General features: G+C 43.3%; 1 protein-coding gene across 2 annotated transcripts in view; it reads right to left on the bottom strand.

Moving 5' to 3' along the window:
- LOC140467191 (synaptotagmin-6-like) overlaps nucleotides 1-18164 on the bottom strand; it is a 294594-nt gene that overhangs the window by 16642 nt on the left and 259788 nt on the right. For both annotated transcript variants that reach the window (XM_072563374.1, XM_072563373.1), the window contains exons 4-5: nucleotides 13125-13245; nucleotides 39-210 (exon numbers count right to left, since the gene is read on the bottom strand). In XM_072563374.1, coding sequence (XP_072419475.1) covers nucleotides 39-210; nucleotides 13125-13245 — 293 coding nt within the window. The remainder of the gene's footprint in view (nucleotides 1-38; nucleotides 211-13124; nucleotides 13246-18164) is intronic.

An 18164-nucleotide genomic window follows, 5' to 3' on the forward strand; every position in this document is an offset into this window, starting at 1 on the left:
AGCTAGTCAGTCAGTGTTCTAAGGGTTCCTTTACTCACCGGTCATAGTCCATAACTGAGATCAGCAGGCTGACCTGGTCCATGTTCTCTGGAGGAATGTCAAAGATAATCGCTTCATTGTAAGTAGGATTTAATGTGTTTTTCTTTATAGTTGTTTTCTTCTTTTTTAACCTTCGTCCTTCGCACAGCAAAGACACCTTGACATATGGATCTAGAAGAGGAAGGCTTTCTATCACATGCATGTATTAGGTAGGCTGACCTCCTGAAAAATGCCAGATCAGTGGCAGTCAAATTATTATTCCATCTCACATCTTGGTGAAATGCACAGATTACTGATTCACTCATCTTCATTTGACTATTGTGAAGAAATCAAATATGATCCAAAGGTTGCAAAGTTTGCTTTAGCCTGAATACTTCAAAATGGAAAAAAAAGGGTGAATTTTAGAGCCAGTTGCTGCGCTTTAGCAGCACAAACCTCAAAGTTAAATCTGTAAACCTCTTTGTGAAACATACTTTCATAAAATAGAATCAATTCTAAGAGCTCTGCTGCCAAAGCAACTGCTAAGCGTTGTGTCTTTATTCTGGGATGGGAAAGGAAGGACAATGAAGATCAGAGGCATTGTATTTAACTCAAAGCATTAGTAATAAAGTAAATGTTATCAGCAACATTTGGGGAAATCTTGGGCTTTGTGGAACACTGATGGAAGACACTGAAAGCTTTAAACAAATGCAGCATGTGTTGGCATGCTGGGAGCAAATATGTATCTATTTTCTGCAGAAATAGGGTGTCGAATAAAAGTGTTCTGTAAGATATGACTTGGTTGTCTTAGTGAATGCAAATTCTCATTGGTGAATTAGTTGCCTATTAATTCATGTTTTATCGATATTCATTTTAGTTTGTCTGTTAAGTAAGAGTCTTAAATGTATTGTTCTTTTGTCCTTTCTGTCAGCCACTGGGAAATTCATCTCTATCGAAGTTCTCCCTCGCTACATGGATTGTAACAAATGTAACACAAAGGAAAGCATCAGATTTGGTTTAATCAGACTAATAAAGTGTGATTACAAGGAGTTTCAGTGGTGGAGGAGCTCAGGGTAGGATTAAAGGTATAGGAGCACAGAAACACAGGAATATAGGGACACAGAAACATGGGAACGTAGGAACGCAGAAACACAGGAATATAGGGACACAGAAACATGGGAATGTAGGAACACAGAAACATAGGAATATAGGAACACAGAAACACAGGAATATAGGGACACAGAAACATGGGAATATAGGGACATGGAAACATGGGAACGTAGGAACACAGAAACATAGAAATATAGGGACATGGAAACATGGGAATGTAGGAACACAGAAACATAGGAATATAGGAGTAGTGTAGGCCATTTAGCCCATCAAGACTGGCCTGTTGTTCTCAACCATGGCTGATTATCTCCTCAATACTAATGTCCAGCAGTATCTGCACATCCTTTAATGTCAATAATCTCCAAAAACTTATTAATTTCTGCCTTGATTCTGCTCAATGACTGAACTGCCACTGCCCTCTGGGCTAGAGGAGGCAACGTTGCTATCATATATATTTTCATAAAGACCCTGTCGATTATTTTTCAGATTGAAGACTCCGAATTTGTTGATTCTATCTGCCCTCTTTTCCACTAGATCTTGGGACTCTTGATTTTCACAGTTCATTTGGATTTACGGTTTACTACAGCAACAGAATCCGGGTAACATTCATTGTTTCTGAGTTAGAATCACCAGGTTCAAGCCACTCTCCCGGATTTGATATTTAGGAAAGACACATTCATGATGTGTCTAAATAGGCTGAGCATTAATCTGCAAATCCTTCCGATACACATCAATAGTAGATGACAAGATTGGAAGAATTTTGATCAGCCATGAGGTGGGAGGAATGTTGGAGCTTCTAGGAGCACAGTCCCTGGTTTAAGGTGACAACATGCAAGCGCAGTGTACATTGCCACAGCACCGAGGAGTTGTGTGGAGGGTCAGTGGGCTGGATGAGCAGTCAGCATCAGATTGCTGCCAACATTGTGGGCTTTGGCTCACATTGTTGCTGGGGGTGATTTGTAAACTGTCGTCTTTCCCTTCTTCGTGACCCTGTGATTCGATCTGCATTTGGAAAGAGATCTCGAGAAGAAGATGAAGAAGAACACTGAAAGAGCTCTTATCGGAGACTGATCTCCAGAAGCCATGTGTTCATTTACATGTTTGAACTACAATCAAATCTTTTATGGGTCTGAGCAACATGCAGCAGAATAATAGTGATGAGTCCAAATCTCCCTCCATCTATTTTATTTCATTTTATCTCCATACTGTGCTCTCCACAAGCAGTGTGGTGCGATCCTCACCAGGCAGCAGTAAGATGCCAGTGATGGTCATTAATATTTGTTAAATGCCTTGTTAATGCCACAACTTGCTTCATTAATCTTCACACTCTCATTTTGCAAAACTCACTGAACAAACTCAACTTTGGGAAAACCCAACAAGGAGATTAATGTGAGGTACCAGCCAGATTTAACTCACCGCTTACTCTGAACAACCTCTCTGTTGGAAAGTGAGCACTAAGATCATGAGGGCCGGTCCATTGGCATTGGCCACATTAACCCATGTCCACAGCACTGGCATCTGACATGTGTCAGCTTCTATGACCTCTCTTTGGTGCGCTTCCAGTTGCTTCTTCTCCACAGTGCTGCATATTACAAGCTGCACTGGTGACCATCACTGCAGTACTGTGTGCTCAGGGACGTCGTTCCAGCATCCATGGGACCTTCACTTGCTCTCACTCTGAGCCTGCCTGGATGCTCACATGCCTTGCATTGCATTGCCTTGCCTTTTGCTCTCTCAGTCAGAGATGCCAGGCTCACAGTACTGCAACCTTGCCGTGCTGTTTAGTGCAGACACAAAGTCAGGAAGCTTGTTCTATTTGTCAACAGGCTTCAGGCAAATCCACTGGGTTTCGGCCTTCACTCAGGGATAGCAGGATAGTGAGTGAAGGGCGGCCTGCAATACCAGTCCTAGCCCTACTTGAGGTGGTCAGAGTCAGAATCCTCTCGTCCCAGGGGACAATGACCAAATGAGAAATAGAGAATCACCTGGCCTGACCCTTTCTGCCGTACTGCGGAGATGCTTTCTCCTGGAAGGAGAGAGCTCAGGTATTATGGGAGATGAGAGTGAATGGCACATCTATTACTGTTGATGCAGGTGCAAAAGTGTCATGCAGTGCAGGGGGCATGCAGGGGGCATGCAGGGTGAATGATATCAGGAGTTTGGGGGAACTGGTGAAAGTGAATGGGCAAGATATTGCAGGCAGAAGTGAGAGTGATAAAGCACGAGGCTTGATGGGATGTGGGGATAGAGTGAGTGTGAGGTATTGGAGAGAAGATGTTGGTACTTACGCTGGCCAAGTGGTGAAGGGCGTTGACCTCCTTCCTACAGCCCTGGACATTGGTCCAGATGATTGAAACTGCTTTAATCCAGGTGGCAACATAGAATTTATGCAAGCATGGCCTGGTGTTTTTTAGATTAGATTAGATTACTTACAGTGTGGAAACAGGCCCTTCGGCCCAACAAGTCCACACCGACCTGCCGAAGCGCAACCCACCCATACCCCTATATTTACCCCTTGCCTAACACTAAGGGCAATTTAGCATGGCCAATTAACCTGACCTGCACATCTTTGGACTGTGGGAGGAAACCGGCACCTGGAGGAAACCCACGCAGACACGGGGAGAATGTGCAAACTCCACACAGTCAGTCGCCTGAGTTGGGATATGTACCCGGGTTTCTGGCGCTGTGAGGCAGCAGTGCTAACCACTGTGCCACCGTGCTGCCCACTAAGCCTCTGTTGTTTGTCCTGGAGGAAGAGAAGTGCCATCTCTGTGCCATCCCATCCAGCAGGAACCCCATGTCATGCCTGCAAAGTGGGTCTCTGTTTACCCCGTGACTACCATATTCGGGGCAAATATTAGGAACCATAGCTCCCCAGAGGGTGATTCTACACTGATAATGTTTTGTCCTGGTACACAACAGATTTTATAGGTGGTGTGAATATAAGGGATGCTGGTGAATTCTGGAGTATTTGCTGAGCGGTAAATTATTCTGAGAATGGTGCATGGTAAGATGGGGTGAAGAAGGGACATGCGAGGTGCCACAGAGGCATGGTGAGTAATCAGTGAGGTGAGTGTGGTAAAACATGGCAACTAAACTGGCTAGGCTCATCAGCGACAATCCCATCAAACTTGGACATCCACACAACTTGGACTTGGGGAAAAAAACCTAAGATTCAATCCTTAATTAACCCATGCCATGCCGTATTAAAGAGAAAAATTGACCAACGTGATGGGTTGTACTTCTACAGAAGAATGGATCAAGAAATCAGAGAACAGTTTAAGTTGTTCTGCTCCACTTTCTTTTTTTAAAGGCTCTTCATGCTCTTTATTGAAAAGGCAGGCTCAGGACTGAATCCCATCACCCACCCCCCTCCCTCCAACCCCCCCTCCCTCCCCACCCTCCGCCTCCCTCAGACCTCTACTGGAACCCCATGTGGAAGAGTTCCTCCAGAAAGACAAGAAAATGAAAAGGAGACTTACTCTGATCAAAGCCAATGCACAATAGGCCATTTGCCTGTCTCAGTATTTGTCATTAGTTTTATACTTCTACCTGGAGTTTCCTTTCTTATTGTTGGCCTGTTCAGCTTTGGCAGACAGTTCTCTTGGGGGTGAGAGATCTTCAAAGTATAAATAACTTCCCTACTTTTGGTATCTCTAGTGACCATTTTACAGATGTCATTCCTTCAGTCTCGTGTTTCTTTATCTTTAATTGCTACATTACAATAGATCCCAGCTGGTTTTATTACTCTTCAGTCTCCAGATCCCCTCAGAAGAGTTTAACCTCATCATTAATATTCCCCACAGTTTTGCTTGACATTCATAAAACGTACATTTATCTCTGTTGATTTTAATCTCCAACATTTTGTCTACTTGTAAATGCCTTCCCAGTTATTCTGCCTTGTTGGCTGTTTCATTTGGCTCAATCTGTCTTCCACCCTCCATGTGGATATCACCAGTGAATCTGTTCAAGTTCCATTGCATTTCTGAAGCCAGGCAGAATCCATGATACATAGAATTGTTACTCTTTCACTAATTTCTGAGAGACTCCGCAGGTTTCCTGAATAATTCTCATCACTTCAACTCAGGAAATCTTTTACTCTCCCTGTTCAATTTGCTTTCTGCAAGAAGAGCTTGTTGAGATCTTTTTAGAAGTCTTGGTACTACATAGCACAGATCGTTGACCTGAAGTATTAGTCTCGATTTTGTCAGCGGGAAGGATGGAGGTTTAGGGGAAGCAGGAGAAGGGCCAGAGAGAGAGCAACCTGACCACAATCAGCCTCAAACAAGAACTGGAGCAGATCACAGCAACATTACTGAAGGGAGTGGTTCCCAGAGCTCTGTGTGGCTGCAGGAATGAATCATCAATAGTTTTGTTTCTGAAAAGACAGATTAAATCCTGAAGTCCAAATCAGGCAATTGATGACTCCTGCAACAAACATCATTAACGCATAAGAGCTGCATCCTGTTAACATCACCATTGGTATGATTTAAACAGAACTATCGGTCAGTTGAATATCCTGCTGGATTCTTGTGTCAGATCCAAGGCAGAAAGCAGTGATCCTCTCAGGTCAAGGCCTGAAGATCTGTTCCTTTTAGCACTCCCTGTGGGTCATGGTGGAACAGGGCTGCTCATCCCCCCAGTGCTCACAAGTAAGCCTTCAGTCTTCAAGTGACCTCAAATGCTGCTTGGAATGTCAGCCTCTGCACATGGGCCCCCTAACCAGTGTTCATCTCCTCAGGCTACATCATGGTCCTACCCACCAGTCAGGCAGTCAATCCAGCTGGCTGATGTTTGGATGTTGTCTAAAGCAACTTAAACCTCCATGAGTCCCAACATCTCTGATTTCTTCACTCACTCCAATGACCCTGTACCCTTACATCTCCATCCATGAATAGAACAACTTTAATTTAAACTTCCATAGCACCTTTCCTATAATGAAACATCCCAAGATACTCCACAAAAACATTATAAAACAAGACACGACTTTGATACGTAAAGTGATAATGGTAGATTGGTCAATAAGGCATAGGTTTTAAGAAGTTCCCGAAAGGAGGAAACAGATGTAGGAAGGGATTTCTCGAGTATAGGGCCTTGACAGTTCCCATAGAATCCCTACAGTGTGCAATCAGGCCATTTGGCCCAATATGCCTACACTGACCCTCCAAAGAGTATTCCACACAGACCCATTCCCCTACCCTACATTTCCCCTGAGTAATGCACCTAACCGACACATCCCTGAACACTATGGGCAATTTAGCATTGCCAACTCACTTAAGCCACACATCTTTGGATTGTGGGAGGAAACAGGAGCACCCAAAGGAAATGCACATAGGCGCAGGGAGAATGTGCAAACTCCGCACAGACATGATTTGGAGATGCCGGTGTTGGGCTGGGGTGTACAAAGTTAAAAATCACACAACACCAGGTTAAAGTCCAACAGGTTTAATTGGAAGCACAAGCTTTTTGAGTGCTGCTCCTTCATCAGGTGGTTGTCTCCACACAGACAGATGCCCAAGGCTGGAATCAAACCCAGGACCCTGGTGCTGTGAGACAGCAGTGCTAACCACTGAGCCACCATGTCACCTTGAAATCACCATGATGCTTCAATTATAATTGCGATTGCACAATTATTTCTTTCTCTCTTCACGGAGTTAAAAATCACACACCAACAGGTTATAGTCCAACAGGTTTATTTGGAAGCTATTGGACTATAACCTGGTGTTGTATGATTTTTAACTTTGTCCACCCCAGTCCAACACCGGTATCTCCAAATCATCTCTCAACTGAAACGTTAGAGCATTTCCAGATTTTTATTTTCATACCACAAGAAAGCTGATTATCTGGTCATATTTTCCATTACCATTTGTCAGGAGTTTGATGAGATTATATTGCCTGCAATATGGAAACAGGCCCTTTGGGCCAACAGGTCCACACCGACCCTCTGCAGAGTAATCCACCTTGACCTATTCCCCATATTTGCCTCTGACTAATGCACTTAATACTAAAGGCAATTTAGCACGGCCAATTCACCCAACCTGCACATCTTTGGATTGTGGGAGGAAGCCAGAGCACCTGGAGGAAACCCACGCAGACACGGGGAGAACGTGCAAACTCCACACAGCCTGAGGTGGAGCCGAACCCAGGCCCCTGGCATTGTGAGGCAGCGGTGCTAACCACTGAGCTACCATTTGCTGTGTATACATTGGCTGCTGTGTTTGTGTACATTACAACAGTGACTACACGACTAAAGTGCTTCACTAGCAGGACATCAAAGGTATTGTATGAATGAAAATTCCTTCTTTCACCGTTTTATCAATTTGTGTGTCATTCCCTTACACAAGAAATAAGATCCCACTGCACAGCTTCTCAGTCATTGCTGCTTATTTTGTTTTCCCTGCGATGGATAATGAGTGTCAGAATGACATCATGGAATATTCATGGTAACATACTTTCTAGGGATTCTAGGTTTGAACTGCTTAATGCAAGCAGTAGCACTGGTTTTCTGAGTAAAGACTTCCATAAATAATGAATTGGAGTGAGAGTAAATGTTACATCGGCAAACCCATGTACGTTCTTAACTACGAAAAGCTATTTAGAAAATTTGTGCTGATATTTCATCACCGAATCCCTACAATGTGGAAGCAGGCCATTTGACCCATTCCTGAAGAAGGGCTTATGCCCGAAACGTCGATTCTCCTGCCATTCCTGAAGAAGGGCTTATGCCCCGAAACATCGATTCTCCTGCTAATTCCTGAAGAAGGGCTTATGCCCGAAACGTTGATTCTCCTGCTCCTGAAGAAGGGCTTATGCCCGAAACGTCGATTCTCCTGCTCCTTTGATGCTGCCTGACCTGCTGCGCTTTTCCAGCAACACATTTTAAAGCATTTGACCCAGCAAGTCCATACCAACCCTCCAAAGTGCATCACACCCAGAGCCACCCCCACAGCCTATCTCTGTAACCTACGTTTCCCATAGCCAATCCATCTAAACTGCACATCTTCAGACTGTGGGAGGAAACCCAGGCAGACAGAAGGAGAATGCACAAACTCCACACAGAGAGTGGAATCCAACTCCAGGTCCCTGACGTTGTGAGGCAGCAGTGCTGACCACTGAGCCACCATGCCACCATATTTGTAGCCCCATTGGAAAACTTTGCTTAAAGCCAGCAGTCAAGAGTTCAACCTTGTATCTCTGATGCTGTACTGTCTGAAGATAGTGATCGTGGATTAATCCCTACCATGTAACAAGCTAACTGATCAGCTGAAATGGGTCCAATAAATCAGGATTATTTGGATTGCTCATGTTCAGCAAACTGAGCAAGAGTTTTTCTTTCAAAAGAAAACAACCTCTTGGTATTTGTGGGCCGTGGCATCTGGTGTTTAACTAATTAAACAAATTCCGTCTTTGTACCATTTACTCTATGAAATCATTAATTTTCAAGCTAACAGGCAATGTTATATTTAGATTGGGAAAGTTCCAACCATCAACTGCCCTACCCTCAACATGTCTGATACTGTTGAAGACTGATTAATAAAATGATTGCTAAACAAAAATGAATGTCGCACCATGCAAATACCAGATGGAGCGAGTAAGCTGGATCTTGGTCCTTTGGCTTTGAGCATTGCCTAGCGAAACCGACTGCCTAGAAGTTGGAAATCATGGAGGCTTGAGTCCTACCCCAATACAATGTACAGTCAACTCTGAAAATGTGCAAACATTTAATTTGGAATGATGATGGCTTCAAATCAGAGCTGTGTTACATTATAAGACCCCAACTGCAATTTTTGAAGAACTTATTAATTAATTAATTAATTAATTAATTTAAAGAGAGTCATCTGGAAAATTATTCAGTTTTGCCGTTCCAGTGAGAGTGAGAACATCATTTGCCAGGGTTAGATTTTGCAGATGTTACCTCCATGGAGCTTGTACTGTGGAAAGCATGTGTACTTTTTAAAAAAAATCTTTCTGGAGAGAAGAAGGATAATTCTGATTTTTATCATGCAGCTACATAGTTGAGGTTAATAACTCTTTTAACAAACACTGTTTAATGACAGTGCAAATAATTTGCAGTTCATTAGCTCCAACCCACCCACTGAATAGTCATTATTCAAGTGTGCCCTTTTTATTCGATCAGGTTAATTTCTCCAGTCAAAACTGAAACGTAATTTAATGGTTTATAACAATGATTGGAATTACACCAGCCAAAACTGTCAGTGCACATGGAATTGCAGAAGATTTTTGATTTTTTTTCTTTCAAAGGCTTCTGTGCTTTCTGTCTGTGTGAATGTGGAGCTCTGACCTGCACTCAAATTTGACCCATTTCTGTCATAAATGCTAATTTTATGATTGCATACTGAATTTGCATTGTACAAAAACAAGTTTCCTTACAGCTGGTTTTGAGAATACAATCACTATTTCCTATCCTTTTTGGAATGAAATAGCTTGGAGGAGAAAGTGAGGACTGCAGATGCTGGAGATCAGAGCTGAAAATGTGTTGCTGGAAAAGCGCAGCAGGTCAGGCAGCATCCAAGGAACAGGAGAATCGACGTTTCGGGCATGAGCCCTTCTTCAGGAGACATCCCTGAAGAAGGGCTCATGCCCGAAACGTCGATTCTCCTGCTCCTTGGATGCTGCCTAGAATGAAATAGCAGCAACTTAGAGCAACAATGAAAGAAAAGTCTGAAATACATATTTCAAATGCAGAAACAAAGAAGTCAAAACAGAGCACTTGGAAATGTTCATGACAGAAAAGGTCTTGTGCAGTGCTCAGAATTTGTAGTGATTGGGACCAAGTGGACCTCACTGACAAACGGGGTTCTTGATTGGGGTTGTTAACCTAGGCCAATCAAGAATGGCTGACCAATATAACCAGGAGATAATGAAGCAGCAGAAAAAAAGCTCCAAGAAACTGAAGAAATAGTGAGACAAAAATCTGGAGAGTTACTTCATCAACTGGAGGAAATTAACTTCAGAATTTGGAATGCGCAGGAAGAACTTAACGTGACGAAGGACTTTAGGTATAGCCAGGAGACATTTCCACTCTCCTTCCCTTTTATATAGGCATTGCCCCACTTGAGCCAAGCCTGACAGTGGTTCCATGGTCACATGGAGGCTTTTCCTGCTGTTGGAAAATATTGAACAAAATTATTTTGTGCATCGTGCTTTTATTGACTCCTGCACTTACACACACACAACACGGGTACTGTGGGGAAAAATAATCACTACTGCTTCATGTCAAAAAAAAAGAAAAAAATATGTATCAGAAGATTAGGATCTCCTCAGTTGAGGACTGACTCTGAGCTGGCTGGCCACAGCTATTATACTGTGAACTAGTAACTAAAGGGTGACTTGGTGATGGAAGACCAGTTATTTCAGAGGCGACGGGAGAAAGCAGGGCTACCTGTTGTAAGAATGTTCTCTTACAACAACTATCTTGGCGTTGGGGCAAGCATTTCTGGCATCATACCTTTATTTGGGAAGTTTCACTCATTTGACTTCACTGTAGAAGACTGCGTCCTGTATGTGGAAAGGATGTGATAATTATTTTCCAGGCAAATTACTTTGGGGCAGACGGAAAACAATGGCATCCATTTCGCACTCTAAACTTTCCACAATGTGAGATGGAGGGGACAGCATCGTAGTTTCTGACAGGCCTTCTGACTGTTCTGAGGGGCCAGGTATGTTTTGCTCCTGTCCCATTTGGGAAGTAACAGCTTTCACAAGATCCACGTGTTAATTCCAGACTGTTATCTCCCCGAATGTTGTACGTCACAGGGCCTGACCTCACATCAACCTCACCTTACCATACAGCACCATTTCCCTGATTCCAGCAGCATACTTCATCCCTGAATTAATTGGTCTCTCTCCTTTAAAGTGGGCATGTGGCTGGCATTGGCGCTCCTGTTGCCACTTCAGTTCCCCCCGCCCCGACCCCAGGTCTGGAAATATCAGGTTTAACCTGGTGTGGAGTCTTCTCCCCATCAGTAACTCCATTGGAGCCATCCCTAATATTGCTTGTGGGGTGGTCCTATAATCGAACAGGAACCGGGACAGTTTGGTATCAATCAGCTATAGGCTGCTTCGTTAAGCCTGCCTTCAACATTTGGACCTCACTTTCCACTAGACCATTGGATGACAGATGGAATGGAGCTGTCCTTATGTGCTGAATGCCACTTGACTTTAGGAAATATTCAAATGCCCTGCTGGTAAATGACATCCCACTGTCCGTGACCAATACTTCCGGGAGTCTATGTATTACGAATAGTGCTCACAGCTTCTCAATCATCATGGCTGAGTTTGCTGAACAAATCTTATACATGTCCAACCACTTTGAATGGGTGTCCACAATTATCAGGAACATTGAGCCCATGAATGGACAAGCATAGTCAACATGTAACTGAGTTTGGAGTTTACCTTGCCATTCCCATGAATGTGGCGGTGCTGCTGGTGGCACTATGACCACTGCCTCACCAACCCTGGCCATCAGACATAGCTTCTTGCTGACATCTTCATCTTGGAAACTCCTGGACAACCCTGCTGGAGATTGGCTAGTATCTGGCAATGATCTTTACTCAGGACAATTCACCCTTGCTTCCCAGAGTAATATGTTTCCCTTGACGGGATCTGGTCTCACTGGGACCAAAAAGATTTCAATCCTGGTTGCAATGGCCATTTCTGTTTCCCCAATTACCATCAGCTGTTATAGTTTTGCTGGGACAGGGTCTTTTTGCGTCCATAGTCGGATATTGTCTGTGGTGACAGGGTCACCAAAATGGACTCTTCCAAGGGAAGCACCACTGATGGAGTATCTGCTAGTGGGTGGTGGCTTAGGCATTCACATTAGTCACTTGGTTCCTGGGTGGTGTTCTGGCTTGTACTTGTACATGCTGAGAATAAGGGCCGAGCGCTGAATTCTGCTGGATACTATGGGCGGCCCCTAGCAGGGGTTTGTGATCTGTTACTGTGACAAATTCTCATCCATCAAGGTGCTGGTGAAACTTCTTCACACCAAAGACGACCACACGTGATTGGGACCAGGTGGACCTCATTGACTACAAGGTTCTCGATTGGAGATGTTAATCTGGGCCAGTTAGGAAAGCCCTGGCTGATCAATATAACCAGGAGAAATCCTGTTCCCCCAGTTACTATCCTGCTGAAACACCCACCTCAAAAAGAAATCAAATATAACTAGGAGATTAGTTTCTCCTCAGTTGAGGACTGACTCCAAGGTGGTTGGCCACAGTAAATAAAGTGTGACATAGTGACAGGACACCAACCTCTGTACAGTTATTTCAGAATTGTAAAGTATGCTTAGGAAGATTAGACCTCAATTTTTTTTATGAATTGACATCCAGTACAAGCTTTTTCTTTGACCAACAGTACTCAGTGTTGTCACAATATAAATGAGAAGTGTTCTTCCTGCTATCTATCTTCATTATACTTGTTGTTGGTAATCAAGTTTAATAGTTGTTTTGTTTTGCCCAACAAAAATTGTTGGCAATTAGCATGAAGTCAATTTCCAGCAATTAATAGTTTTGTAATAGCATTTTTCAAAAAATACTGCAAGTCAGTCTACCTTAAGGCAATGCAAAAATATCTACAAATTCTGGGATTGAATCATAACACAGGACAATATTGGAGAGTCACTCCATCTAACAAAGCCAAGCAGGCTCTTTCAGAAGGTGCATCCATAGAAATGGAGAAAATAGGGGCAGAAGTAGGCCTTTGGCCATTCACATCTACTCTGCAATTCAATATGATTATGGCTGATCATTCAAGTCATTACCTTGTTCTAGCTTTCTGCTCAGACCCTTTGATTCTTTTAGCCATAAGAACTATATCTAATTCCATATATTGCAACTCCATTATATTGTAAATACTGCAGCTCTCTCACTTCATATTGATTGAACAAACAATCCCATGCCTAGCTGCCAGATTTTAACCTGTACATTGATAAATACACAGTTTTTGTTTAGAATGTGGTTCACACTCACCAGAGTAGCCAGTGATGTCCATGGCTTTGAGATTCCTGCATTTGATGACTGTCAGTGTCAGCCGGCCAGCAGTAGGTAGATAGCAGAGAGAGAACATGATTTCTCCCAGATCCACACTTTCCTTTAAAAAATGAAGAAAAGTGTCAGAAGGTCATGGGTTTAAAAAGGTTTAAATCATGTTAGTCAGATGAAGACAGTGTCTAATGCAGCAAAAAGTCAGGAGAAAGTGAGGACTGCAGATGCTGGAGATTAAAGTAAAATTAAATGCATAGTTGGTCAGGCAACATCCGAGGAGCAGAAGAGTCGACGTTTTGAGCATTAGCTCTTCATTCAGAGCACCTGAAGGAGCAGTGCTCTGAAAGCTAGTGCTTCCAATTAAACCTGTTGGACTATAACCTGGTGTTGTGTGATTTTTAACTTTTTCTTGCTTCTCTTTTTTTCTCTTTTTCTCTTTGATTTTACTTAACAGCCCATGCAGGTGAATAACGTCGAATCCCTAATTTACAATGGAGAGAGGAGTTACAGTCGGCATTTACAAAACAGGCAGTGCTCTCTAATTAATCAGAGTCTGCAAGTTTAAAAGGGGACACACACTAAAACAGGAGAAAAATAAACTTTGATTTAGATAGCTCTTATTGCCTCCAGCGATCTCAAAGTGCTTTGAAGCAAATTCTTATTATTCATTGGTAAGATATGAGCTTGAGGCAAAGCCATTAATTATTTTACAACTCTAATTATGCTGGAGAAGTTGGTGGTGAGCTGTGTTCTTGAACTGCTGTGGTCCGTTTGATGTAGGGATACCTGTTAAGAGGAAGGATTTTGATCTACCAATAACAAATGAAGAGTGATATATTTTGAGGTCACGATAGTATGCATCTTGGAAGGGAACTTGTAGGTGGTGGTGGTCCCATGCATCTGCTGCCTTTGTCATCCTAGGTGGGTGTTTGGATGGTGCTTTCAAAAGAGCTTTGGCGAGTTGCTGCAGATGTTGTGGATGGTCATCTCAACTTTCACCATTGACCAGTGATAGTTTGCAAATGTAACACTGTGGATGGAGTTCTTGTTGATCGCGTTGGTTTCACACTACATACTATAGATCTCTTTGAATGTGTTGGAGTTTCACATGAACATGGACCATTTCAGTATCCCAGGAGTCGTGAATGATGCTGAATATTGCACAATCATTAATAAACATTCACACACTTCTCACCTTATGGTGGAGGCAAGGTCATTGATGAAACAGCTGAAGAATTATACCTTCAGGCGGAAATGGTTGGCCTTCAAAAGCCAATCATTTTCCTTAACTCTTAGGTCTTCCCCGGTTCCACTGGCTCTAATTTTGCCAGGGCTTGTTGATGTTGGGGGTTTGATTAAACAATGACTTGATGCCAAGAGCAGAAACTCTCAGTTCACCTACGAAATGTAATTCTTTTGTCTATGCTTACATAAAGCTGAAAGGAGATCAAATTGTTCTGGAGGAACGTAAACTGCTCATTGGTGAAAAGGTTAAGCTGAGTAAGTACTCTCCTCAATAACACTGTCAGTGACACCGTCCTTCACTTTGCTGAGTATTGTGACTAGACTACTGGGATGATCGTTAGCTGGATTGCATTTAACTTGTTTTTTTACAGGTAGAACATACTCTGGGAATGCCAGTGTTGTAGTGTTGGAACAATGTGGTTAGGGTCAAGTCTAGTTGTGGAGCACAAGTCTTCCAAACTTCAGGCAGGATGATTCTTGATGAAGGGCTTTTGCCCGAAATGTCGATTTTCCTGCTCCTTGGATGCTGCCTGAGCTGCTGTGCTTTTCCAGCACTACTCTAATCTTGACTCTAATCTCCAGCAATTGCAGTACCCACTTTCGCCTACAACCAGGATGGTGTTGGGTTTTTTTTGCGGGGGGGGGGATGATGTATTTGCTGCATCTAATGTTGTCAGTCCTTTCTTGAAACTCCATGGAATGAATTGAATAGTCTGAAGATCACACCCCCTGATACTGGAGGCCTTGTGAATCATCCAATCAGCATTTCTGGCTGAACATCATTGCAGCTGCTTCCACCTCATCTTTCACACTGATTTGCTGGGCTGCCTCATCATTGTCAAGGGGGGTATTTGTGGAGCCTCCTTCCCCAGTTAGTTGTTCAATTGTTCACCACCGATCATGACTGGATATCGCGTAACTGGAGAAATCTGGCTTGATACATTGCTTATGGGATCTCTTAGAGATCTTTAACAAGCTTCTTCACTCTTTGGCATTCTGGTTGTCCTATGTTGTAGCTTCACCAGGTTGGTACCTCATTTTGAAGTCTGCTTGGTGCTGCTTCTGATATTCTATCTTACTGTCCTCAATGAACTAGCATTGATCCCCCATTGGGATAATGGTAGAGTCGGGGATCTGCTGTGTCTTTAGGTTATAGGTTGTGCACAAGTACAATTCCGCCATGACGGATGGCCCACAGAGTCTCATGGATGCCCAGTTTCAGTGTCTGGACCTGTTCTGAAGGTGTCCCATTTAGCATGGTGGTCGTGTCATACAACACAATGGGGAATAATGTGAAATCAGGATTATGCGACTGTCACTCCTACCAAAGCTATCATCCAAAGATATATCAGCAGCTGATTGATTGGAGAGAACAAATACATTTTCCTCTCTTATTGGTTCCCTCCTTGACTGTGCAGGCCCAGCCTGACAGATATCTCTGTCAAAAGCTGGATAGCTCAGTCAGTTGCAGTTACTGAGATACTCCTGGAGCTGAGCACCAGATAGCATAGTGGCTTAGTGGTTAGCACTGCTGCCTCAAAGCACCAGGGACTTGGGTTCAATTCTACCATCAGACGGTGGGGTTTACACATTCGTCCTGTACTTGTGTGGGTTCCCTCTGGGTGCTCTGGTTTCCTCCCACAATCCAAAGATGGTGGATTGGCTATGCTAAATTGTCCTAAAAGTGTGCAGGTTAGGTGGATTAACCATGAGAAAATTCAGGTTGTTGGGTTCCTCTTTGGCGGGTCAGTGGTAGATTTGATGGGCCAAATGGCCTACTCCACACTATAGGGATTTTATAACCTAAACCCCCTCCTAGAGGCAATTTTGTACCTTCCCTATCCTCAGGGGGTGCATTCAATATGGAAGGGTGCTGACTGTTTAATTGAGGCATAGCAACATGTAACAATAGGTGGATTCCATGCCAGGGTTTGACCTGATGCCATGAAGCTTCAGGGGAATTAACGTTTAAGACTCTTAGGCTTCCTCCCTGACTGGATACCTTTGTGCTGCCACCTCTGGTGAGCCTTCATTCTGACAGCTCATACCCAGGATAGTGATGGAAGGTTCGGAGACATTGACAGAAAGGAGTGGTTTGCTGTGACTGTGTCTGGTTGAACGGGCTAAGAAATTTTTTTTTTTTTTTTTAGATTACTTACAATGTGGAAACAGGCCCTTCAGCCCAACAAGTCCACACCGCCCCACCGAAGCGCAACCCACCCATACCCCTACATTTACCCCTTACCTAACACTCCGGGCAATTTAGCATGGCCAATTCACCTGACCTGCACATCTTTGGACTGTGGGAGGAAACCGGAGCACCCGGAGGAAACCCACGCAGACACGGGGAGAACGTGCAAACTCCACACAGTCAGTCGCCTGAGGCGGGAAATGAACCCTGGTCTCTGGCGCTGTGAGGCAGCAGTGCTAACCACTGTGCCCCCGTGCCGCTGAGTTTTGGCAGATGTTAGTGAGAAGATTGCTGCAGGGTTGGCTCAGTTGGTGTGCCTGTACTTTATCTCGAGCTTAGCCTGATGACCTAACTAACTTTATTCCGAACTGACCATTTTTGGAGCTGTTTGAAATTAATGAGCCTCATTTTGTCACTTCAGTCAATGCTGTGTGTCTGTGGTCTGCAGGCCAAGTGTGTGAGAATGGCTGCTTCTTTGCTTTATTAAATCTTAAGAAAATAATAAATGCTAGAAAACTAGTTCTCTTTCTCTCTGTTCTCTTGATTTTAACAACTTGTCAAAGCTGGCATAAACACTCGCAAGAATTTTCACAAGGCCCAATATTTCCACTGAGGACTCGTGCAAACATGTCTTGGACTTCTATCCAAATCTAAAATACACTGTCAGCTTGAAGTTAATGAGATGTTAATCCGCTGGACAAGAGAGGGTATAGCCTCGTTGTTGATATGGCTAGAATATCTCCAATACAGACCAGATCCTTGGTAATCAGAAAATTGAATGGGAATATGTCATTATGAATGGGAATATGCATAAGTTTTGCATCCCCACCTCCGGAATATGAATTCCAGTCAACTCAAGAGGGTGCCAAAGGGGAAGTGACTATCACTGCAGACTACAGAGATCAAACTATCCCATTTCCTCCATCCATCTGACCCAGCATCAATAAACCATCCTGACTTGCTACAAGTCATAAATCTACTTATCCTGACGCCAATGAGTGTGAACTGTTGCCTTGTTGCATATCATAACGCAGAACCATTACAGTGCAAAAGGAGGCCATTCAACCCTTCATGTCTATACAGAATTTTGGAATGAGCTATTCATTTGGTGCCACTTCCCTGCCTTCACTTTACACTTCTTTTTAAATAATAGCCTAATTCCCATTTGAGGCTTTCATTGAGTCTGCCTCCAGTCTACCCTCCCACTCTGGTTACACTCTCTTCCACCCTCTTCCAATGGGCAGAAGATGTAAAAGTTTGAAAACACGTACCAACAAATGCAAGAACAGCTGCTACCAGACTTTTGAATATATTGGAGTTGATCTTTCTCTGCACCTTCTCAGTAGCTGTGGACACTATATTCTACATTCTGTTCTATTATCCTGTTGTACTTATGAAAGATATGATTTTCCTGGATAGCACGCAAAACAATACTTTTCACTGCATCTCGGTACATGTGACAATAATAAATCGAATCAAATCAAATCAAATACCCTCAAACAGTGAATCCAGACTCTAACTACTCATTGCATGAAAGGTGTTTTCTCATGACATATTTGCACCTTAGACCAATTATTTTAAATCTGAGC

The sequence above is a fragment of the Chiloscyllium punctatum genome, chromosome 45 (genome assembly GCF_047496795.1).
Source record: "Chiloscyllium punctatum isolate Juve2018m chromosome 45, sChiPun1.3, whole genome shotgun sequence".
In the NCBI taxonomy this organism is placed as follows: domain Eukaryota; kingdom Metazoa; phylum Chordata; class Chondrichthyes; order Orectolobiformes; family Hemiscylliidae; genus Chiloscyllium; species Chiloscyllium punctatum.